This window comes from Pempheris klunzingeri, chromosome 24 (assembly GCF_042242105.1).
Source record: "Pempheris klunzingeri isolate RE-2024b chromosome 24, fPemKlu1.hap1, whole genome shotgun sequence".
Classification (NCBI taxonomy): Eukaryota; Metazoa; Chordata; class Actinopteri; order Acropomatiformes; family Pempheridae; genus Pempheris; species Pempheris klunzingeri.
In genome coordinates, this window is record NC_092035.1 from 2,552,373 (window position 1) to 2,576,847 (window position 24,475).

Sequence of the window (24,475 nt, forward strand, 5' to 3'; positions counted from 1 at the left end):
GAAGACGCAGGTAAATACTTAAAGAGAGGAAAAGGGAGAAGTTTGCATCCCAAGAAAATGAAAATGGAAGAGAGAAAAATGGATTGAAAGAGGGGGGCTGATGGAGAAACAAACCACTCTGTTCAGAGGGGGAAAAGGGGAGAAATGAGGTTGGAGGAGAAAGAAAGAGACACTAATAGATTGGCTGTTTCCAGACGTCGGCGTACAGTATAAGAAGGATGGAAGAGACTTTTGTTGGTCCGGGCCCAGTGTGCACAGGATTTCATACAAGTAATAATTTATCCCCAAATCTCTCCAGCGGTTCTGGATCTGTGTTTCCCTCCCAACTGTAACAATGGAGTGTTTTGCACAGCGGCTCCTCCATAGAAATGTCAGCAGTGGCAGAGAGCTTCCTGCTTTGCAACACTTAAGGACAAAACCTGATTTTTAGAGATTAAATTTGAATCATTGAAACTGGTGGTTGCGTCATATAAGAGAGTCCTGTGTTTCTGCGTGGAGGTGATAATCAAAAGAAAAGATTTAAATGAGAATTCAGAGTGGGGAAAAAATTATTATATCAGTTTTATAAATGAAAGAAAGACACTTTTTGGGCTACTGGGGATTTTTCCTGTTGCAGTATTGTGGTTGTTTCAGTGGGACAAACTGACAGCAAGATCCAGATCTCTTAATACATCCAATATTTCTACACCAGCTGCTCCTCACACTTCACAACGCTGTGAAAGATGCAATTATGGTGCCGTTTTGGAAATGTAATCTGTTGTTTTAGGACCCTGACCTACTGTACACTAAGGACCAAGCCAGAATATCTCAGTCTCTGCTGCATCCCCCCAACTGTATGGTGTACAATACTAAATCTCCGGAATAGCCCTTTAACTTAATCACTGACTGTTCCGGTCTGAGAAAGTCCAGTCTGAGTGTAAATGTATGCCGGCCTGGCCCTAAACGGTCTAACATACTGTGTCTTTATAAATAAAATGTGTTTAAAAGAGTGAGGCTCTTCTTCTCCATTAGCGCTGACAGGTCCATCTAGCCTTACAAGCACGGTGAAGTTAGATCCATGCTGGATGCTTTGTGCCTTTTCAAACCTGTAAACAAGTGGAGCAATGCATGATTTGATGCAGGCAGGACAAATAACAAATTGCAAATGATGGACTGGTTTCTGTGCCTCCTGGCTGTCCGCTCTGGTCCTGACCGGCTGGGAGGACCAAGAGTCCAGGGCCTGTTGGAGGTGATACAACTCCCAGCTGGCCTGGGAGCAACCGATTATCCCTAAGCAGGAGGTGGAGGAAGATGTAGGGGGGAGGTGTTCGGGCAGGGAAATGGACGTGTGGCAGGATAGATGGATAGTTTGAATGTTTAAACAAGTTCAAGCCGAGGAAATGTTTGCTGCGAGGCGTTTTGGGAAATATAGGAAATCACCAACTGAATTAAAAGTTTAGGGAGGGTGAACAAAATAAATTACACTTCACTGAGAGAGTTTTGAGCCTCACGCACTGATGATACATAACAAAGAAGATTGGCTTTGAAGTTTGTGCCAGTGTGTGCTTCAAAACCGTCGTCTGCAGCTTTTTCTGCTGCCGTCATTTTTCAGCGCGCGAGGACAGAAGTCAAACATTTGGAGGAAGAAGAAGAATGAAAACAAATGACTTATTACACTGCTGACATGTGGATTTCTAGTATTATCAGCAGACTCTTCTCCACCCCAAACAATGAAGCTTTTAGTCAACAGTGACTATACGCAGTGAACATCACCAGAAAATATTTATGGAGAAATTGGTAAAGCGGCACGGAGGCGCTCTTGCGTCAGCGAAGCCGTGTGAAAATGAGAAAAGAGGAAGAAAAGACATTGAAGTACATTGTGTAATATCACCACATATGATTCATGTAGTATTTCTGACAGCTCTTGGCATGATGCATCACGTCCTCTGCTTCGTATTCTGCAGAAGGCATCCATCTCATTTTTCAATATTCAACCTTGAAGGAGGAGAGGATGGATGCCGCGGCCTTCCACTGCCTTCATGTAGCTGCAAACAGCAAACAAATACGTATCTATTTATTTAGATTTGAAAGCATTCATAGTCCGTCATGGCTTTGCAACACGTGCACCACATGCACACGTGTTTCTATACACGCCATCATGATTACAAACAGCCTTTGTCGATAGGTGCAGATGAACACTGGCATTCTGAAAGCTATTCTAAACTATTCCTGCAAGAGGAATAAAAGCCATCGAAGTCATCGTTTCCTGGAAATTAATAGCAAATGTTATTGATTTTTCTGCGCTATTACCTGCCAATATCTATTATGTTAATGGTGCTTTGTTTTTAGTGTCCTGTCTTTAGTGTTTTATAGATTGTGTGTCATCTGCTATTAGAGGGTTGTGCCAGTGACGCGCCAATGAGCTTCTACTGCTGAACATTAGCAACAAGGCTGAAAAAATTAAAGACTTAAAAACTTATTTTAATCAAAAACTAGTTTAAAGACGTGGAATTCTTGGGGGAACAATAGCACACGTGGTAAAGAGGTTTTACACATGCAAACACATTACTATCACTAATGTTTTCTGGGGGTATCATGTCCCAGAGCTTTCACACCTCCACACAAGATGGCCAGGGATGAGGAGGAGGAGGAGGAGGGAGAGGAGGAGGAGGAGGAGGAGGAGGAAGAGGAAGCTGCACTCTTCCTCCTTTCGATAGCACTGAGGCGAGGAGCAGATGGTGTGAGAGATTGGAAACATCGTCTGGAGTCGGACAACCCTGGGCTAATGGCAAGCTGTGCTGGCAGCGCTGTGTGAGGGGTTGGAATTGTCTTACTGTGCATAGCTGGCTTGCTAAAGTTCATTATTATACGTGTGTGCACATGTGTGAACTTCAGAGTCGTGTGTGTGTGATTCCACTCTGTGTTCATGTGTTTTCATAAGCTTTCATAAGCTCACATTGGATTGTGCGAGTGCTACTAATAAGGAGATAAACAGCGAGAGTTTGAGTGTCATTATTTCTGTAAGCCTCTTCAGAAATCATCTTTAAACCACATTAAAGCATAAAGGCAGCATTAATCATAATTTGGTAGATTCAAAATAAACATTTAAAGTGTCAGCATGTGCGATGGTAAACAAGAGTAAACGGGAGACAAACAGAGGTAGTTTATGTGTCACTATTAAATTTTCCTCCTGTGATGTATCCTCACAAGCTCTCTAAACGGTTCAAGTAACTTCAATAGAGCCAATTTGTCGCGCACATTCATCCCCGTCTGCCTGCCTGCTCCGCCTCGCTTCTTTCTGGGGGAATGTGGATCCCACCGCGGCACTCCGAAACACACAAGTTCAGCTCGGGTTCAGCTCACGCCGAAACAGGGATCCTGTCAAAAAAACCAGTGAGACATTTTTAGAACAACCATAGTATGTCAGAGAGCAACTTCCCTTTTCCTTACCACACGGTTACTCTTAGATCCAAACCTGCGGTCTGCAGCTATTACATCACTATTAAACCAGGATCAGACCACACAGCTTCATAATGGCTCAGAGTGCAACAGACCTCCATCTTAATAAACAACTATATGTTATTTGTTCTCTATCAGCAGGATGATGGAATTTGTCTGTTACAAATCACTGTTGAAAACGTTGTATTTGCGTTAAAATCACAGCTAAATTAAAGTTTGAGGACCTTTGTTGCCACGGTGACAATAACAAACACTCGTGGTCATGCTGTAAAAAGACTTTTTCACTCGGTGAAATCCTGATGCTGAGGACGTCGAGTTTAGATTGTTTTGTCAAACTAGTTTGACAACATCTTCACAGTTTTTCTTCACGCCACAGTTATGGCATTCCTGATTGTGGAAGCCTGTTTTTGGCCACTATTGCCTGATCATCTCTGTGAGTTAAGCAAGTTGCGAAAGTACCTGCATAAGCAAGCTAAGACTCATCTGGCAGGTCAGGACTTCAACCTCCTAAGAGTGTCCCCCCAACAACATGTTGTTTCACATTATTCTGCAGCTAAACATCTCAGACAAGACGTCTTTTAACAGTGAAGACAACCTCCGTCATCATCTTTCACCATAACTAAGCAGATTTAGGTGCCTACATTTACCAAGACCTCAAGCACGGATGGAGGAGAATGTTGGATCACAACATTTTTCTAAGCGTTCAAAAAACACTTTGTCATTTCAGTTATGAGGACGTGTTGTTCCTCTCTGATTTAAGCCCTGAGAGACTGCAGTTTGCTGAACAGCAACTGTTCTGCTAACACAAAGTGATTTGTCAACAGCACGTACACATTATTCCTTGTAAAAGAGTTCATGAAGATATCAAATCCAAATACGAGGATACAAATTAGGTATTGTGACTTTTTAGAGGGAAACAGATGGGACAAATTTGAGATGACAAGTTTCCACCTAAACATGCTAACATGCACCACACACACCAGTGGATCCAGTGGACAGCCACAGATTTATTGGCATCCAAAACAAGCTAATACACTCTCCTGAGGCCTTCTGCTAGAAACAGAAACATTCCTGGACATCATACCAGCATGCATTGTAAGAACAGGACAAAAATGGTTCATGAACTTTCTGGGTTTCCTCCCTGATTTCACAGAGGAAAATCTGTGCAAAGGTTCGTTGGATCTTTTCAGCTTGATAGTGTGTTGCCTGTTTCAGGAAATGCCAGGGCAGTTGGGAGATCCTGCAGAGATAAGTGGCGCCAAAGGCACCGCTGATGTCACTGTCTCTAGACCGAGAACCCTCCCTCTCTCCCTTCACCTCCTCCACTCTGACAGAAAAATGCCAAGTGAGGAGTTTGGTTCCAAAACAAGGTAAAGCTGCTCTTCCAACACAATAAAATCCTTATAACAGCGCAGTCAAGTGAGAAGCTGCAGACTACAATTCACAAAGCAACAGATGAGTGTTTTCATTGGTGACTGAGCCGATGGTTGTTTTTCAGATGAATCAATCAATCAATCATCCTTTAATCTCTGAATCACAAAACAAAAAACAGAAGTTCCAACATCTTTGTTTAGTCTGACCAATAGTCCACAACCCAAAGATACTTAGTCTGCAATAATGAGGAAGCAGTCTCTCATATTTTAGAAGCTGAATTCAGGAGTGAATCACAACTAGAATGAACCATCCTTCAGTTATTTTCTGTCACAAGTGGTCAGAAGATGATTAAGTGGTTCTTTTTTTACTTGTGAGTTACTGGATACCTTGAAGGATAACTCCCGTATTTTCAAATCTGGGTCCTGAGTTTACATAATTTGAGTTTGTAGGTACAAAAACGTCGCCTCTGTCAGCAGCTTAAGTGGGTGGTGAAGCTGTGATGGCTGCAACGTGATCCTTTGGGACAACCGCATCTGATCAAAGTAGGTCCATTAAAAGTGCTTGTATCACCACTGACAGGCTCAGAGTGTTATTCCAAGTGACTGACAACATTATAGAAAGGATTCCTACAGAGAGAGACCTGGAAGACCCTTTTTTTAAACTAGAGACAGTTGTTACGATGGTCTTCAAAATCCACCAGACCCCATTGACAAAAACTGTAATTTTACCTTGCTGAGGCCAGCGTCTGGCCAACTGCTCTCTCGATCGGGTGGGTTGTTTGTGTCATTGTGTGTTACATAAATATTGTGTTGCATCCAAATGAAATCTCTAAAATACCAAAGTCACACAAACAAACCAACTTAGCTAGACAGCAGTAGATAAGAAACATCTGTGTAAAAGTACTGTTTTTGTCAATGGAATCTGGTGGCTTTGAACCAAGCAATTCAACAGCTGTTTCTGGTTAAACAAAAAGGATTTTACAGGTATGTATTTCTAGGGAAACATCATTTTCTAAAGAAAGTACTGAATTTCCCTCTTGGACAAGTTGTTCAGTATGGAACAACAGTGTTTTTCTTATCTACCACACCAAGGATGGATATGTAAATGTAACTGTATATAGTAGTACAGGTGAGGTGTATGTGTATGCTGAGGCCATGTTATTGCCTGTGTTTAACTCCCACATGAGGCCCCAGTGCATTGTGGGAGTGGGGGTGGCAGAGCACAGCCATCTGCTGCAGGATAACAGCAATGTTTTATCTAGGGAGAGAGGGAGAGTGAGGCAGACAACAGAGACAGAGTGAAACATGGAGGAAGACAGAGACACTGAAAGATCACATTCCATCAGTGTCAGAAAAACAAACACTCAAAAAGCACAGACTTCATTTGGAAGAGTTGTTATTGATAAGGAAATGTATGTGCAACAGAAAATTTTGAAATTTTAGGCACTACATGATGTGGCTGCCAAATAATTGAGTTCATCATTTCAGGGTTGAGAAACAGCTTGAAACGGTGTCTGTTCTGTGTGTGTTTGTGTTTCAGCGTCTCTCTTTTACCTGAAGGAACATCTTGTGTTTTTTAATACTGAACATCTTGTTACACATCCACTTTGACGTCCCAGAAGTGTTCACACATAACGTTTAAGCGCTCATGTGTTACAGTGTCCTGATAAAGCGCTGGATTTTAGGGGTTTCACCGAGCTTTGGGTCAGTTACAGTTATTTTCAAAGCCTAATTCATTAAGAGCGCCCTCTCTTCCTCTTGCCCTCTTGTCTCCGTCCATGTGTGCTGTTTGCTTCATGTAGATATGCAGTGCACAGTGGGCTGAGACATGGAAACTAATGAAAGAAATAAAGCAGGTTGGATTAGACTCAATTTCAGGATAGTACAGAGCATTCTTATGTAAAAACTAAATTGTGGCCAACGTTTGCATTATCCAACAATGGAGAATTTTGGAAGGATATGTTGCATTTTGCTTTTGGACTCGTTTCATTTTATAGCGGACTTGTACTTTATTGGATGGTTTACAGTGGATGTAAAGATCAGGAGGGTGAAGTAGCTGACGGAGACACACTTAATGCCTTTTTATGGTTAAGAAGATTATATAAAAGAACAAAAGGGGGAAATAATAAGAGACAAACACAGGGAAGGAAAGAGAGAGAGACAGAAACATAAAGAGAGAGAAATATAGACAGAGAGAGACAGAGCAGGTCCTTGGCAGAGCTCTGTACAGCTGTTGAGTGCTGTCACAGTGTTCAGAAAGGCCAGAACTATTATCTATGAATGTATACACACACACACACACACACACACACACACACACATTTTACAGGGATTAAGCAAGCGACGACACTTTGAATAGGCCTCCATACTGTCTGATTGGACACAAACAGGAGGCAGTAATTCATCCCCTTTTAGTCGTGTAAACATGTGTTCACTGAGTTTCTCATGACAAGTAGGTGTGAAGTCCAGGCTGATGACCAACTCCCTGCAACACAACAGCAAGTTTCCACACACACACACACACACACACACACACACACACACACACACCACATGGCCAGAAGTAGACGGACACCCATACAGTTTGTGTCATTCAAAAACCACGGGCATTAATGTGCAGCCTCCTCTCTTCTGGTTTCACGCTTCTCTCCAGGTTTGGTGGAACCTGGCTGCAGGGATTTGCTCCCATTCAGACACAAGAGCATGAGTGAAGTCCAGCACTGGTGTTGGTTTATAACTGGTGTTCCAGTTCATCTCAAACACCCCCACCAAACTGAACTAAACTTTCTCTCTGTGCTGTGAGCTTAGATGTTCATTCTTGATCTAATGGGAGGAATAAATGTGACAAAACAAGCCCATCAGAGCTCAGAGGTCCACTTAGCTAAGCTTTTAGAGCTTTTAACTCTATCTCACAGTTGTCATTCAGCAGATGGAGCTAACTAAGCTGTCAAATATACGTGTGCACATGCGTATATCCATGTGTTGTACAGGTTCCTAGTCAAATCTGAAAAATATGAAATGTGTTATCATAAAGTTCTTACTAAAGTTGATGAAAGCGACTTTAGATGCTCTCAGGAAAGGTCTGCTGTTTCACTGTAAAGAGTTTTCAAAATAAAAACTGGAGGAAACTGGAGCTGACCTGTAGCTCTCACCAAGGTCTAAAACAATGAGAAACAACTTCAAAACACTACTCTAAACATGTTGACCCCTGAAAGGAAACCCACCATGACGCGGCGTCTAATTGTGGCAGCGTCACATCACATCATCCAGTTTTAGAAAGCGCTGGTGTGGCAGGGGACAAAAATAAGCAAAGAAGCGTTTCAGTCAGCCCGAGGCAGGACCAGACGGGTCACTTATCCTCATAATGATTCCATCCCTGGTTCAGTCTGACCCTGAGTGATCTTGTGAACAACTATAACATTAATTAGAGCTGAGGTTTGATGGGAACCTCATCAGTTTTGCAGGGATTTGACCCGAAACCAAAGTATTGCATTTATTAAAAACTTGAACTGATGATAGCGCTACTTACTCATTACTCATATAAAAACAGCATCAGAGGACATGACATCCATCCAGTAGTAACCAAAATGGACCAAAATATGACTAGTGTAGTGCAGCCAGACACATCTCATCATAAACAGGTTGCATCATCTGAAACCTACTTACACTTTTAAATATTGTGATTATTTGCAGGATATGATTTATATTAAGTGGTACAAACGTTCATTTAGTGTCTTGGTGGCTTTTTCCAAATCAAAACAAGAGTTTAGTTGGGTTTCATTACCCTCCACTTTAATCCCTGTTTTGGAAATGGCCCTTTATGCGTGCATGGGTGCATGGTGGGTGCACAGTTGTCTTCCTAAAACGTTGGCAACAACTTGTCTATAAAGGTTTTGGGCTATTGAGTTACATTCCCCAAATATCGCGCTCTCATTGTGCGATTGCATAAGAGTCACGTCATGCTCGGAGCATGGGCCTCTTCAGCTTTAACGTGGTGTTATTTTCAAACTAGCCTGGTCATGCCGACGCGTATTTTTAAATTTAGAGCTGTCAGCGCCACGTCACCCCCGGACTCCCTCCAGAGAGGAAAATAAAGAGGAGAACGAGGAGAGGTCGTTCAGTTCAACAGCTTGGTGACTGATCCTAAACTCAACCATAAAACATCAAACTCCATTTTCTGAATGCCTGATCAGGCCTAAGAGGATCCACCGCTGCTGCTTGCTGACTTGAAATGACTACGCTGAAACATAATCCGCACGGAAAGCCTGCAAATCTGACTGTAAACAACTGTTTAACAACTGTTAAGAATGGAAGGAAAAACAAGGAGATGTACAGTATTAATCTACAGTAGCAACTTGGCAAAGGTCAAGATTTGCATATAAATGCTGCGCAGCAGGCCTTGATATGAGTGCATGGGGCACTGAGCTCTGAACAGAATTAATGAAAAGCATTTGATGCCAGGGATGTAAACCTCACAATAAGTTTGTCCTTCGTTGAGTTTATACCATACAATGTGCATACAACCTCTGCAGTGTGTGTCATCATCTGGTGTGGTTCAATACATCCATCCGGGACAGAAATATTCACTCCAACACAGGAATGCTGTTTATTTGACCTTCATTCAAGTGGAGAAGATCGCATGTTTGTTTTCCAACACCCACATGTACTGCTGTATGCAGCCATACTAGTATTCAACCAGTAAAACTGCTTTTCTCTACTTCCGTTGTGCTCTGATTTTCTGTTCTGAACCCATCAACCTCTCAGGCACAAGCAGCTGACTTTGCGGCCTGATGTGTCCAGGCTGTGCCGCTGACAGCTCTTGCATGTCTGTGTGTAAAAACAGTAGCTGCTGCAGATCACAGCAGGCACGCTGGGGATTAAGAAGACAGTGATACCTGCCTCCATGACATAAGAGTGAACTGTCGTCAACGACTGACCATGTAACCGTAGATTTAGTGCGTTCTTCTCGCCTTCGGCTGATTCCGTGTGTCCTTCTGACCTTGAAACCTTTAAAGCCCTTTCTCCTCGGCTTCTTCTGTGCAGCTTTGGAGATTCGCGGTTTCAATTCAGCAGCTACAGCGATGAAGGCTCATTTTTAACTCGCTAATGCCTCCTCTTCTGCGGTTTGCTGTATGGGTTCACGCGAGGACGAGGAGAGGCAGCTGAGGGGCCAGATGAGAACGGTAATTAGGCCGGTATCCACCGAGCTTTGGTTACAGGTGCAGATCTGCTGCAGGGATGAACAAAGCTGTCAATGGAAAAGATCATTCATGCTGAAACAACAGAAAGGAGGGAGGGGGAGGTTGGCTGGCTCCTGCTACAGAGAGCCAGAGCCAAGACAAGATAAATCGCTCTGAGTGGCATCGCGACAAGCTGAAAGCAGGCGTATAAATCATTTTCCTGGGTGCTTTAAGAGCAAATGGAGAGGCTTTGAATTTAGCTGGAGAGCCTCTGTATAGACAGACACGACACCTGCCAAACTGCCCTGCCACTGAACTACCTGCTGATAGTCATTTTAATCACATGTGTTAAATTAAACAACAGGGGCTTCTCATGCGAGGCTCACTCTTAGTGGAGCACAATGGAGAAATGGTGTCGAATTGCTCCCTTGCTGAGTTTGAAAGTGATGCTGAAGAATCTTAAAAAGGATTTAAACAGTTTTGGCCCACGAGGAGGCTGCTGGTTCGATATTGGACCGCTGCCTGGTGGAATGCGCTCTGTAGGAAATGTTACTTCACTGTCTCTTTAATGTGACTTTGATTCTATTTTTGCTCAAGTGCCTGGCTGCATATTTTCACTTCTTATGTTTGCAAAACAACTTCTGAGTCTCAGTGGTTCAAGTCCATTTAGTATCATGACAAAAAGTGGAGGAATATCCATGCAGTGAATGTGAAGCTATTGGCAATATTTCAGGTCATCCCCAGCGTGTAGGAAGACACACACACACACACACATTCATTTCCTGGTCTGTTTCTCCTCTTTAGATCGAGGCTTCTTCATTCCAATGAAGGTAAATGTTTTTTGTAGTATGTAGTGTGCTTCCAACTTTGTGTCAGCGGTTTGGAAAAGACCTTTTCCTGTTTCAACATGCCCGTGCCTCCGTGCACAAAGCCAGGTCTATAAAGAAATAGTTCTCCCAGTTTGGTGTGAAGGGACTCGACTGGACTTAAATCCTATTCAGCACCTTTGAGATGAACTGAAACACACAGCCAGGATCCGACGTGTGGTGGACAGGCTGAATCCACAAGATTAATGCTCACTGGTTTGGAGAGAGATGTTAAAGAGTGACCTCACACCTGGCTGAAAGGTAATGATGTCACAGTGTACTGACCACACCTTGGAGTACACTTCTACATCACTGCAGGAAGGTAACTTTAACACAGATGTGGTTGTAATCCACATACTTCTGGCCGTAAGGCAATGACGTCATTCTTTATTAATCATGACAACTGGGCATCAAAACGATTTAAAATACGTCAAAATGACCTTAAATTCACAGAATATCGTGTGTGCAATTTAAAGAAATCTATTAGCCATTTCAAAATAAAATAAATAATACATATTACTTATCAAACAAGTGTAGTACTCAGTAGAAGTGAAGTACTCAGTAGAAGTGAAGTACTCAGATCCTTTGCATAATGTAAAAATACTCCATTACATCAAAAGTCCTTTGATCAATAACCTATCAAAGGAAAAATACATTAACATAAAAAGTATTGTTGCTAAATCTGATTAAAGTATCAAAAGTAATGAATTAAAAGTGACTCATATTTTTTTTTTTTTTTTTCATAGTTAGTAGGATTTTACTATATTTTACAGTATTTCTTACTCCAGCGGTTTACAAGACAAATCAAGATACATCAAGTTGAATAATGAGGTTTGGAAAGAAGAAAGGTTTTTACAGCCAATGTGTATTGATTTCTTTTTACTTTTCTTTTATCTTTGCATTCTTTCTATTCCATTATAATATTGGATTATTCTACCTATGTGGGCTTGAAACTGTTATCTATATGAAACCATGTCAGAAATCTAGAGGGTAAATTAGAGACATTAGATACAGATGCACCTTAGAACAAACACTAATTGCATGTGTCTATAAATTTGGAATGGCTCTTCTAAGTTAGACATATCACCTTTAGAAAACGTTACAGTAGCAGAAGACGAGGCAGCGACAGCCTGATTTGAGGTTTGTATGGGAAACTCCATCCTTCCATTCATCATTCATGTGTGCATCTTTAAGTGTCCACTTGCCCTTGGTGTTGTCCTGCAGCTCTCTGCGTAACACGCACAGCCACACATCACAAGCACACACCAGCAATTAACATTTCAATGCGTGTGCTTGCAGTTTTAGATGTATTTACATCCTTTGTTGCTCTGCAATGCACTTTGCGAGCACCCTGCTTTTTGTTAAAAGCACTTTGTCGATAAATTTGACTTCCCTTGACACTCAATACTGAGTCCATTAAGCCGCAGAGCCACGGGGTTACTCTGTACGCAAGGGCCACTGGTTCCAGTAAGGTGTATCTGCTGAGCTCTCATTAGCAAGCATCATCATACGTAATTCTGGCACGTGTAATGCCATTAGAGGGGATTTGGCATCTGATAGTTGAGTAATGGGATTAGCTGGGTGGTAAATCTGCAGGACCAGAAGTGTAGGTCTTTCCCACTCAAAGGAAGACAGATAGACACACAACCCAACCTGCCTTTTCCACACGAGGGTAATGCAAGTCATCCGTTTGTCATGGCTGAATGCCTACCAACACGTGTTCGGTTACTTTTCATCTTGCATGGCTTTCTCTGTTAAGGAAAACACAACAGTGTTTGAATACGGAGCACATTTGCAGGCGCTCCCCTCTGGAGCTCACTGATAGCGCTGCACTCGATCGTTCACGTGAGACGCGACAGAAGTAGCTGTGCCAAGAATGACAAACTAGAGCAGAGAAAAGTTCAAACCCTGGCTCCGCTCTCACTTCCTCACAGCTGGCATGGAGTGGGTGTCCACGTTGGGTCTTTTATTTTGGAAAGCTACAGGACTGTAGGGACTGTTTACTAGTATTAATCCTCATTTTATGTCTCTGAGCTCCTCTTTTGTTCTTCATCATTAGACCACTTCATTGTAGCTCAACCCAACTTAACACACACAGTGCATATATGTGATCCTGTATTAACCTTTAATTCACCTTCATGCTCTGTTGACTGTTCATCAAGGGGGACTATCGACACACTTCCTGTTTGTCATACAATGTCACTCAGGGGCAAAAACACGTGTGGTGTGTTATCTTATATATCTGGGGTCAGTGAGACTCCCTGTCAGATCTCTTATCAATAAAGCTAAAATGTTCCACGCTTTGGCAGTTTGTGTGTTAATAATGTTAGCTTGTTGATTTTGTGGTGTTTTTAGCAGCATTATTGAAGTTAACAAAAGCCAGCGCTGGTTTCAGATGAGTGGAGCATCTAAACTTGACCTTTTCTCTGCCAGACTTCAGCATTCACAACTATTTCTTTCCATTTTCTATGAAAGTGAAAAGCCTCTGAAAGAGAGGACGCTCTGACTCTATTTGACACAGACTGCCGACCAGCCATACAAATAAGTTTTTAATGAGGAAACACTTCACCATGCAGTTCAGAAAACGCTCCTTAACGGCAATATCAATATTTACCTGCATCCCCGCAGCCGCTAGGCTTTCAGTGACTTCGGAGCGAACTGACAAAGAGGCAAAAAGGTGTGAATGACGACACGTAAACGGTTCGACAAGAGCACAGGCTCAGAGAGAAGTGTGTGTTCTTTGCTGACAGGAATGTGCGTTTAATCTAGGTAGGAACAGTGTCTTCACTTGCTGAGAGGCTTCATGCTACAGGCTGCAAACCACATTCCTGTAATGCAACACAGGGCACAATTAAATACCTCTGAACATGTAATTAACAGCCTGTTTTATATGTGATTTTGATGTGTCATGATATATATATCATAATAGAAATATCTTTGAATATTTACTTGTGCTGTGAACCTGTTTTGTCATATTTAACTGCTGAAGCGTGAACAGTTATTTTTCCTTTGAATCCACACTAATGTAATTTTGTTTTTTTGTTTGTATTTTGTTGTTTAATCTTAGGATCACGCTGTTAATAATAATTCGATATGCTTTGTAGCTTTATCAGCGAATGAAACTGGAGACCAACAGAAGAAACATAATGTGATTCATTTCAAACACATGGCCCAGACAAAGAAGGCTTTACATGTTGGCTTCTGCTTTTCATGCAAAGTGTTTCCTATTTATTCCACATAAAACAGAAAAGTCCATCATATAACTGGGGAAATAACACACGCCGATATCATGTGGTGACATTCATGAATGTCTTCTTGTATTATAATATCCTGCGAATGTATGAGTGACAGTCGTTAACGCTCCTGTGGTTCTGCTATAACATTTTAATTCACTGATATTCTCGCTAAGTCTTCAGCTTTCAACACAAATGCTAAAATCTTATCTTCAGCCGGGGGGTTATTTTCAGTTCGTGCAGAGTTCACACTAAATTCCTGTAATTAGTTAATTATTTGTGATGCAAGACAAAGGAAACAATGATCTGCTTATACGCTGATTTAGTGACAGTGAATACTGCAGTATAAAGTCAGAAGCAGGTTTTTTTATGCATATTTCTGATATTTTCAGTGAGTAATCTGTGAACTGATCAACGCCCACCACATTTCCACGACAGTGATGAAAGTTCAAAATGGTTGCCAGGGGTAATAACATCTTCAGGAACTGAACTCTTCACCCGGCCAGCGTTTGTACCTCAAGCTCTAACCATTAAGCTATGTTCAGGATTGTGTGTTTTACTGAAGATGAAGGCCAACGCTCCAATATAGAACAGGTGACTCAGCTTCCAGCCTGGCAGAGAAATCCCCTGAGACCTTTGACCTCCTAATCGTTTAGCAGCGCTTATGGTTGGAGATCTGCTCCAGGCTATTAGAGAGATTAGTGTCATGCAGATTTGGGAAAGGGCCAAGCCTATATCTGTACTTCATGGTATTCTCAGCATTTATTACTGAGCACCCAACCCATGTTGAAATGTGATACATGACTGTATAGTAGCACATACTGCAGCGTGCGGCTATATGTGGCCGCAATATGTGTTGACCTACATGGAGTGGCAGGCTATGTGTTATGAGCATGTTATGATTTGAAACAGGATATATTTTATGGTTTCAACCTCATGAAACGCCACTATAATTGGCTATGGGTGCTGTTTAGGATCTCCTACATAGCTTTTCTTTACATTTGCTGTATATTTTGGACAGATAAAATACAGATTTGCTTAATAATATGATATATAATGTATACAAATAGAGAAATTGTAGCCTGCAATAGCATTGCATCTGCAGAAATATGTAATAACAGTGTATAGTGAAAAATGTTTTTGGTTATTTATTGTTCTGAGGCGACTCTCACCGCCCCTCTTTTCTTGCAACGGCACAAACCGGCGTACAAAACGAGCACCCTCACCGAATTAAAAACAATCCCAGCTAGTAAAGCAGTTTGGTCAAGCTGCTTATAGTGGACCAAGCTGCTACCGGAAGTGGATACTTATGCCTTCAATGCCGTAGTAAATAATAAAACTGGAGATACAAATTACAGCATATTTGAATAGGTAGTATTTGATTATGGTGTTTGCTTTATTCCTGAAAAAAGACCTGATTAGAGCCCTGCAATTCAAAAATCCCATATTTAATGCAAAATAAAAGTTCCTGACAGCCTGTCAGTGCCCATTTCATGATGGCAGGAGCCTCTAAAATCAGCCGCTGGGCCCCCCTATTATAAATCAAGCCATAACTACACAGTAAACTAAAATAATGACGGCCATGAGCTAGATTTTGGCACAGGACCCACCTTAGCTGATGTGGAAATGCAATTATCCAAACAATAAAGAGAGCAACAAAACTCCCACAGTCCCCACATCTGTTAGATTATAAAAATATATGAACCACCCTTTGATCTCAAAATGGCAAAGTGTTGGATTTTACCCCAATAACAACACCTGAAACCACCAATACAGTCTACGGACGCCGTGTGGCGTTTTATTTTGAAATGCCACGCCGGAAGCTCTGCGTCTGAATCCAGCCGGCTTGATGCGGGTCAGTGACGCCATCTTGAAATTGTCCCGACCAGAGGAGGCGAGGAGGAGACGGATTTGGGAAAACCAGCTCGTCCTAAACTCGATAGCTGCATTAGCTACGCGGATTAACAGCAGCCGTAGAGGTTATTGCTATCATATGATAGTGTTTCCACTCGGTGGTTCGAGTCATTTCGACGTGGGGGAGGCAGTTTGGCACACTTTGGAGACGGCTAACGCACCGGAGAGAGCCTCGTAATCGGTTGTTTCCCTCTTGGAGCGGACGGAGCTGTGGTCGTGGCCGGGCAGCCCCGCCGGACGATCGGACGAATCGGAGGCTTCCACACGGAATATAACAACAGCAATACACCTTTTGAGGCTCCCGTGTCCGCGGGAGGGGGGTGGAAGTGCCAATTTCGACGCCGTTTTGTCGTTTTGAAGCTATGCGACGCAGCTCGTCGAGGAGAAGTTTGATTGGAGAGCGGAGTGCGCTTGATTTCCAGTCCGATGGATGTTAGCCCTGCCCGGCTGTGGCTCGGCTCTCCGCTCCGCTGGGTTGAAAATAGCAGGTTAAACCCCACCAGGCACAGGTGAACACGTCTGTTCATGACAATGCTGCAGACCTGGCACGTACATGACAGCCCTGGCTTCAATGCCAACAAGTCGCCCTCCATTGCCTGTCTGTAAACCTGGAAATACCACCGACCATCCCCTCCTGCTCTTCATCCTCCTCCTCTTCCTCCCCTCTTCTTTTTTTGGACTAGTCAGGCTGGTATTACCTGGGATATTTTGAATTCAGGCTCGATCTTGATATTTAAAAATGTCCTTTTTGCAGAGACAGTGCTCCCTGGAGCAGCAAGACATTTAATTTGACTCAGTCGTTTTGAGATTTTGGTGTTTTTTTTGGTTTGTTTTTGTTTTTATTCTCTTTCTAGTCAGAGGATCAGATTCGGATGGAAAATGGGAGACGCCACCAAACTGGCCTTCGCTGTTTTCCTCATCTCCTGCTCTTCAGGTGGGTGTGGAGGGGGTTATGCATGGCTTCTTGTCAGCTGTGGAGAATTCAATGCACTGCTTATTGTTACCTCTGCAGAGTGCAAAGCATAGCTTGTTGTTATATGTGGAGAATGCAGTGCAATGCAATGCAATGCAACACTGTGGAAAGGAGGAGGGGGGGTCCCACTCTTCTACTCTGCCTCCCTATGTGTGCCCTTTCTTTGCATCCTCCATGTGTGGATGTGCATGATGCTCACTGCACATGTTGCTGTTGGGAGGAGTGAAGCCAAGATGGGGCCCGGGGACCTCCAGGGTGGTGGGACACACCGGCACAGGGTTTGAAGCTTCATTTAATCTGGATAACACAGAGGATAGTATGAATAAATGTGACTCTCTTCAACTTGCAGCATCAACTGTTATGTAATTACAAAAGTCAGATCTAACATTAGCTGAGGCTGATATGAATAAACAGGTTAAAGTCTAAAGCCCATAAAATAAACAACCACCGTTGTATTTAGAAAACTAATAATCTGCCTTAAAATGCTTTTATCATACATCATGTAATCACAACTAAAAAAATGTTGCTCAGTGATACAGGAGTAGAAACTGGCCTGAAAGGTGATGGAAAGTTTGGTTCAGATATAAGAAGGTGGGTAAACAAGTTGTAGGTTGGTTAAATGCTTGAGTCAGCGTTATAACATCGACATTTTCAGCCTCATGCTGGTGAACAAGCTGTAAGTGTGCTCATGCCCCTGGGGTGGATGTGTGATGAATGTCAGCGGGGTTGGTAAGGTGAAGGGTCAGCTGGGGAGATCTGCTGCTCATCACGCCAGCAGATATTTGAAGTTTTTGCTCGTATTTTTTAAGAAATGCTGTTAAATAGCATTGTGATAAGAAGAGAAAGTTGGTTGGAAGCTAATCACTGTTTGTTTTCTGTGTAATTATACAAATTAGATGTTTTTTTCCAGCTCAGGGGCTGCAGGGAGCTTTTAGGTGACAAATGAACCTGTTCCATCTCCTCGAATGAGACGGTCCAGCCTCACATGACACCTAAATGGTTCTGGGTGGGTTTTTCTAATGGGTCTGAACAGACAAGTATCATGACACATGACTTTGTTGTGATGTGTGATCACATAAGAGAAAGGTGACAAATGGTAAACTAGTGCTTTTAATTTCCTTTTTTGTTTTTTAACAACATGTCCATTGTCTAACAAAGGTGGCCTCACTCTCAGCAGTGCTTTCACATGACGTTCTCTGTTGGTTTGATGAGAAAGTGATTGACAGGAGGCAGAGCCTCAGGTAACCACAGATTTTGTGCAGGTTGGAAGCTTCATTTGTAGAAGAAAACAAAAATCTGACCTGCAGGCAGGATTTCTCCTAAGCAGAAATTGGATTATGGGATAAGTGCATTAATATAAAGCCAGAGAATGGAGTTTCTTTCAAAATTGCCTATTGTTTGCATGCTTGTGCAACTTTACAAAACCGGTTTTCTCTGCTGTTTGGAGGCTAATGGCAGGGAATGACCTGGCTTATAAGATGTCCAGCGTACCTGTGAGAAAGGTGTCCCGATTCAGGTGTAAGACTTGGAAAAGGCGAAATAAAATCTCAAGTTGCAGCAGAATTGCCCTTTTTAGAGCGAGCCCAGGGGCGACTTGGAGCATTTGAGTAGAAATTAAAAGGCTTCTCAAATACAGTAATAGTTGGGGTTGGTTAGAGTGCAAGCCAGGTGCTGTCTCTGTTGCACAGTGCAGCAGATGATTATTCCACTTGCTCATTACTGTCTGAAGTGGGGAAATGAATGGCTCCTACTGTAAGTAGAATAATAATCCTCTATGAAATCCAAGTTGAATTGGCACAGCACAAGACGACACCAAGAAACCTCTGATAAGGCCAGGGCACTTAGCCCAGAGTGGTTTTATTTGATGAGGCCTTTTGCAACATGCCAGAAAATCCAAGATAGCATTGGCGTTTTTTATTCAAAGACTGCAAAACACACAGGACCCCATCTGTGTAAAGTTAAGTACCAAGTTAAGTAACGCTGTCTTTTTTTTTGTTTAAATTAAATTCTGCTGTCGCTTATGCACATCTAACCAGACAGGAAGTGATGAAACGATAAAGCTCCTTAACAGCAATGACTTGGCGCTTTATCCAGCGACCAAATCCCATTCTCAGTATACAGTGATATGAAACTGAGCTGGTTTAAACAATTTATTCAGTGGACGCAAAATTAATAGGCTCATCTAATCGTTATTTCCTTTTAACAAGAAGGTTTCATTCTTAAATTCATCTTATATGATAGCAAATGTGCCAAAACAAGCGCTGAGACAGTAACACGAAAGGCTTTGTTGTTATCTGACGTTTTATAGATTATCAGGCATTTCATTGATCATGTAGAGTTATTAGTGTTGTTAAGCATTAGCATGCTATATGCTGTTCATGTGATTCCCTTTACAGGATTTCAGAATACCAAAGAAAATTTCAAGTTGCCTAAGTAAGCCTCCAAACCAGACATAACATGCTTTTCTAATATTCCATTATTTTGAAAGAGAAGGCGCCTGTGTTCACTAAACAGGAGCAGAAATGTGAAATTTGACCTGGTTTAATGTTGCATTCAGCAGCGGCCCAGTGTGTCGATCCATGCTGGCATGTCTAAATGCTGCTGTAACACACGGTTGGGTCAAGGTCGTCTGCCAAAGTGTTGATGTGACAGGATAGTAAATGGGCTTCTTGTGTCAGTTTTGCCACTTTGGGTTCAGTTTGAAAACAAGCCTCTGCTGAAGTGGAAAGGGACATTTTCACTCTGAGGGAAATGATGAAGTGATACTGCAGCAGCCGGACGCCGACGTCAGGTTCGCTGTTTGAAAGCCGACCTTTGCCTTAGATCTCATGTGAGCTTGAACTGCAAATTGGTAAATATTTACTGTGTTGCCTCATAAGTTATGGCATGTGAGTTTGAGCTGAAGGCTGGGAGAAATGCAGCGCTGATTAAAAATCATACATCTAGTGAAGATTAATTTTTAGCGCCGTTTCTCTTTCTTTTTTTTTTTTGACATGATGTGAATGCAACTCAAGTCATGTTTTGCTGGTAATTTGGGGAAAATGGCTATTTAGATTTCTACATGTGGACACTGAGGGATGGAGTCTCATGCTCTACCTTCACATTTGGCCTCCTTTTTTGTACACTGCAGCAGTTTCACACAGACATTGATCCTCTTGCACACCAGTGTGAGGTTACATCAATATGGCGAGGATGAAGCAGCTCTGGGTTTTTTAAATCCTCAGCAGCACAACAGATCTGATGATTCAGTTTCAGCTCTGCTACACATCAAACTCGTCTAGAAATGGTATCTGAGCTCAGTCGATCGTAAGGCCAGGGTCTCGGTGTTCTGTCCCATTGAACCGAGGGAAACTAACGTTCACCAGCTGCATTAACAGGACGAATGTCAGGGTTGGCTCCTCTGCTGCCAGATTAAGCCTCTCTGTCACCAGGCGCTCCTAGCTCAGTGTTCTACACTCGACCCTGACCTCTGACCTCCTGGCAGCGGGCTGAAAGCGATACGGAGACCTTTCCCTCCAGGGAAAATAACCGTATCAGATTATTTTCTTTTTATTGTTTACGCACGTGATATTAGAGCTCGGCTTTTCACCTCAAAGTGTTAAATATTTTGTAGATGCTGAAATATGAACAAGATCTAAAAAATATTTGAACGTTTAGTGTTCTCACTACTGATGAATATGTGTTTGTGTTGTTTCTCTTAGTCGCTTAATCACTTGAGTACAATTCAGTACAACTTCAGACAAGGTGAAACTGTTGCCTTATGCTTCACTTGGCAAATGACACCCCTTCCCAGACCAAGTTAATCATTAGAAGACATGAGGTGTTCTGTTTTTTTTTATTGTTAAACTAAAAGCCCAGGAACACTTTAAAAAGACCAGAAAAAATAGCCATCAGTTCAGTTATACAAAGCAGGATAAGCTGCTTTAATAGCTGACTAAAACTAACTAGCTGAGTTGATTATTTACTTTGTTATTTTTTCACTTAAACAGCGGAAAGCGAGAAAATATCAATTTGTGAAACTTTTTTGCCAGCAATACTGAGCATTTTAGAAATAGCTGTGGCTCAAAACGCTGACTTTGTCCTCTGCTGTTCAGTACAAGGCTCCTGAAACACATAAATACAAAGTAATTACTATCAAAAGCGTAAAACCAGGAGCAAATGTGGCCTAAATTCAGTAAAAATAGGGTAATTTAATGCACACAGTGTTTGTTATTCATCACTATATTGAAACCATTTTGACTGTGACTCAGCCACTCCTCCTAACCACCCTGTGCCCCTCTGCTGCAGTGTTTAGGGTGTTTCCTAGAGTGGTCAGAGGCCAGCCACCAGCTCTGTCCCATTTTCCCCCCTATCTATTTCTAATATGTTCTCTTGCATTATGCATTAGGTTCCAAAAGCACAGGTGTATTTGTTAAGGCCAGATGTAGCCTCGATTTCCCATTGGGCCCAACTAGTCAGACTGCTTCCTTCCAGGGCCGTGTATCATTCTGTGCTTTAACATCATAAAAACAAGTACCTGTTCACAGCCATGGAGGCAAAATGGTTACCAAAAACAGCTTGTTGCCAGGTTCGGCTGGGGAAATTATGACCCTCCACCAGTCAGAGCTCTGGTTAAATTTAGATGGCCAGGTGTTTTGTGCTCTGTGCACACTGCAAGCAACATGGATCCTTTTTGTGTTCCTTGTTTTGGCTTTCTGGTTGCATTAATACAGAAGAAAACTTTGTTTGTATCTGTATTTGCAGTTTTGGTGTTTCCTATGAGGTAATTGCAGTTTTGATGCACAAAAGTAGTGTTTTTATGGTGTTAAACCCATAATAAGCTCCTAAAAAGGACTTTGGAGCTTATCTTCGACCCCAACAGTTGGCCAGAGCTTTCTCTTTTTTCTTGCCAGCAGAGGTTGTGGTGAACACGTGAATTCTGATCAACTGCAGTAAACATAACTTTAATGAAACCAGAAGTGCAGATGACCGTTTGGGAAGTCACTATCACTAGTTTGCTGCTTGTTTACAAGTTTTTCCCGTCACTCAGCTACATTGACAAAAAAGTGGACTTCCAGTGATTGATTGTGATAATCATGTGTGAAATGTGTGTTGCGTAACCTTTTTAAAACCACACAATGGTGTTTTATCAGGTCTGGAAGGCCCAGGGCCCCCTGAAACACACTCGCCACATAAATGACTGTCTAAACTTTCACTACAATTAAGAATCATCAAAACACCATAATTACTATTTAGGGGATTTTCTCCAGCAGCAGCGATTTGTTTCAACCTGCTCCTGGTATCACTGGGCTGAGTATTGCCACACAGGACAATACTCGGAAAAAGCACCACAGAGGTTAAGCTAAGTAATTAGAGGAAATCATTTGAAAGCCAGTTTAGTGTACTTTTCTGAGGCTGACACCATCTGAGGCAGTAAATCTTGGATATTCCAAACGGGTCAAAGCAAATGCAAAGGATTATTTGCAAATGCTGTAAGGCTCCGAGTCTTTTTATAACAGCCGCGTAGAGGCAGTGAAGGTACTAAAATAACATACATATTTAATTCAGCTTTAACCTCCTTTGAGGAAGCAGAGGTGTAGGCTTGGAAGAAGACAGATGAAGACAGTTTTAAGCTGCACTGTCCCTGGATGGAGTAATGATCCTGATTATTATGCTGAATATTGTAATCATAGTTATTAATCACGTGATAATCAGACTCGTTCTCTTGACCTTTTCACATCCACGTTGTATTGTTTATGGTGGCTCCGGTTGGTGTGAGTTAAATTAAATGACACTTAGAAATTATGGCTGGTCATGTGCTTTAATGGAGCAAAGTATCCGGTTTCGGTGATCAGAAATTTTACTCTGTGACTGTACCTGATTAATTGTGCACTTGTGGGAAGCAGGTGGGTCAGCGGGGCCGCCGAGAGGCCACCGAGTCCGAGTTGTAACCCAAAGGTCAAATGTTTGACATCCGCTACAGGCATTCATCCTGTCGGCGTGTCCTTGAGTAGAACCCTACCTGCTCAGCTTATTGTAAGTCACGGCGGATAAGAGCATCAGCTAAAAGCCTAAAATGTAAATGCAGACCGAGCGCACCTCTGTAATGGGAAGTCGATGAATTGCCCCGGTAACCATTACTGACTCAAATTAAAACAAATGATGGGGAAGATGGTCAGTCCAGGGTTAGAAAGGCATCATCACCTGTAGTGTGGAGCATGTATTTTCTTGAGATATTTGGCAATTAACATAATGAAAACGTGGATATACTAATATTTTGGATACATTATACATACATGCAAGATTATGTTATCTTCGTTTAGACCACTTTATGTGTCGGTACCCCAGAGAATGGTCCAGAATGGTCCTTTACTGTAATTAATGCATCCTGCAGATGTTGCTTTATGAGCTTGGGAGAGTTTCAGTCTAGACAGGCTGGCTGCTCAGACGGAGAGGCCCTGCTTTGATCCTTGATTAAAAACTGCGAGCTGTACATTCATCATGCTCTTGTTTCAGGCTCTCTCAAGGGTCCTCGCCTGCTTTACGATCCCTCCTTCCTCCTCCTCCTCCTCCTCCTCCTCCTCTTCGTCTTCGTCCATCTCTCGCCAAGATTCCTCGCTGTCATGAAGGTCGCTCTAACCTCTTATCACCGAAACCACTAAAGGGTAACGGTGTCTCGGGCACTCGCAGGGCCCGGGTGAACACTGTTCGCTGGTGATATTTGGGGTTCATCATCCTGCCATTATTGTTGCTGTCACTTTCTGTTACTATCCAATAAACCTCAAATGTCATTTAGGATTCACTGAGCAGCAGCCATGTGAACTGCAAAGACACCAACAGGTCTTTGGTCCGACTTTAACTGTCCTGCAATCAACACAAATAACACGTTTACGAAATGGAAATGGATATAAGCAAGTCAATGAGTGCAAAAAAACCCAACGGTGTGTATTGAGGATTGGAAAAATAGAATTATTCGTCACTGCTCTTTTTGCCTTGAATACGAGGTCTTTTAGCTCTTGTAGCTGGCTTGTCTTTTTCTTTTTGATCCCTGTGGCTCACTTGTAGCTCAAACCACCATGTGAATTTCCAGTGAGGCGAAGAGGGGATTTGTTCGGTCTTGAAACTCTTAATGGTTGACAGCTCGTTCTCTCCAAGCAGTATTGACGGGAAGGAGAGTTTTGAAATCTCAGCAGCGCTCTGTAATCACTGAGTCATCATTGGTATTGATAAACAGAAGTATAAACCCTGCAGATATATTGTGGTTATTCTCTGCATCAGGGGAGTTAAATTCTTAGCTGCACCTGTAATATAATCTCAATTAAAAATACACAAGTGTTGGTGTTTTATTTTGGCTGTGAGGGGCCTCGTGACTAGTATGTGTCATTAGTTGACACTAAATATAAAGACGAGCCAGGAGTCAGCGAGGTCGTCTGATGGCTGGATGGATGAAAGAGGGGGATTTATTGACTCCCAACGTTTATTGGTTTGTCTTGTACAAATGCGAACCTGGCGAGTGCAA

The 24,475-nt window shown here is 42.3% G+C and overlaps 1 protein-coding gene across 1 annotated transcript in view; it reads left to right on the forward strand.

Annotated features, from left to right (window-relative positions):
- The first annotated feature begins 15,990 nt into the window (after positions 1 to 15,990).
- The window catches only part of LOC139223551 (activin receptor type-2A-like), a 38,939-nt gene continuing 30,454 nt past the window's right edge, over positions 15,991 to 24,475 (forward strand). The window contains exon 1 of the mRNA XM_070855489.1: positions 15,991 to 16,938. Within this exon, the coding sequence (XP_070711590.1) occupies positions 16,884 to 16,938 (55 nt within the window). The 5' untranslated portion in view covers positions 15,991 to 16,883. The remainder of the gene's footprint in view (positions 16,939 to 24,475) is intronic.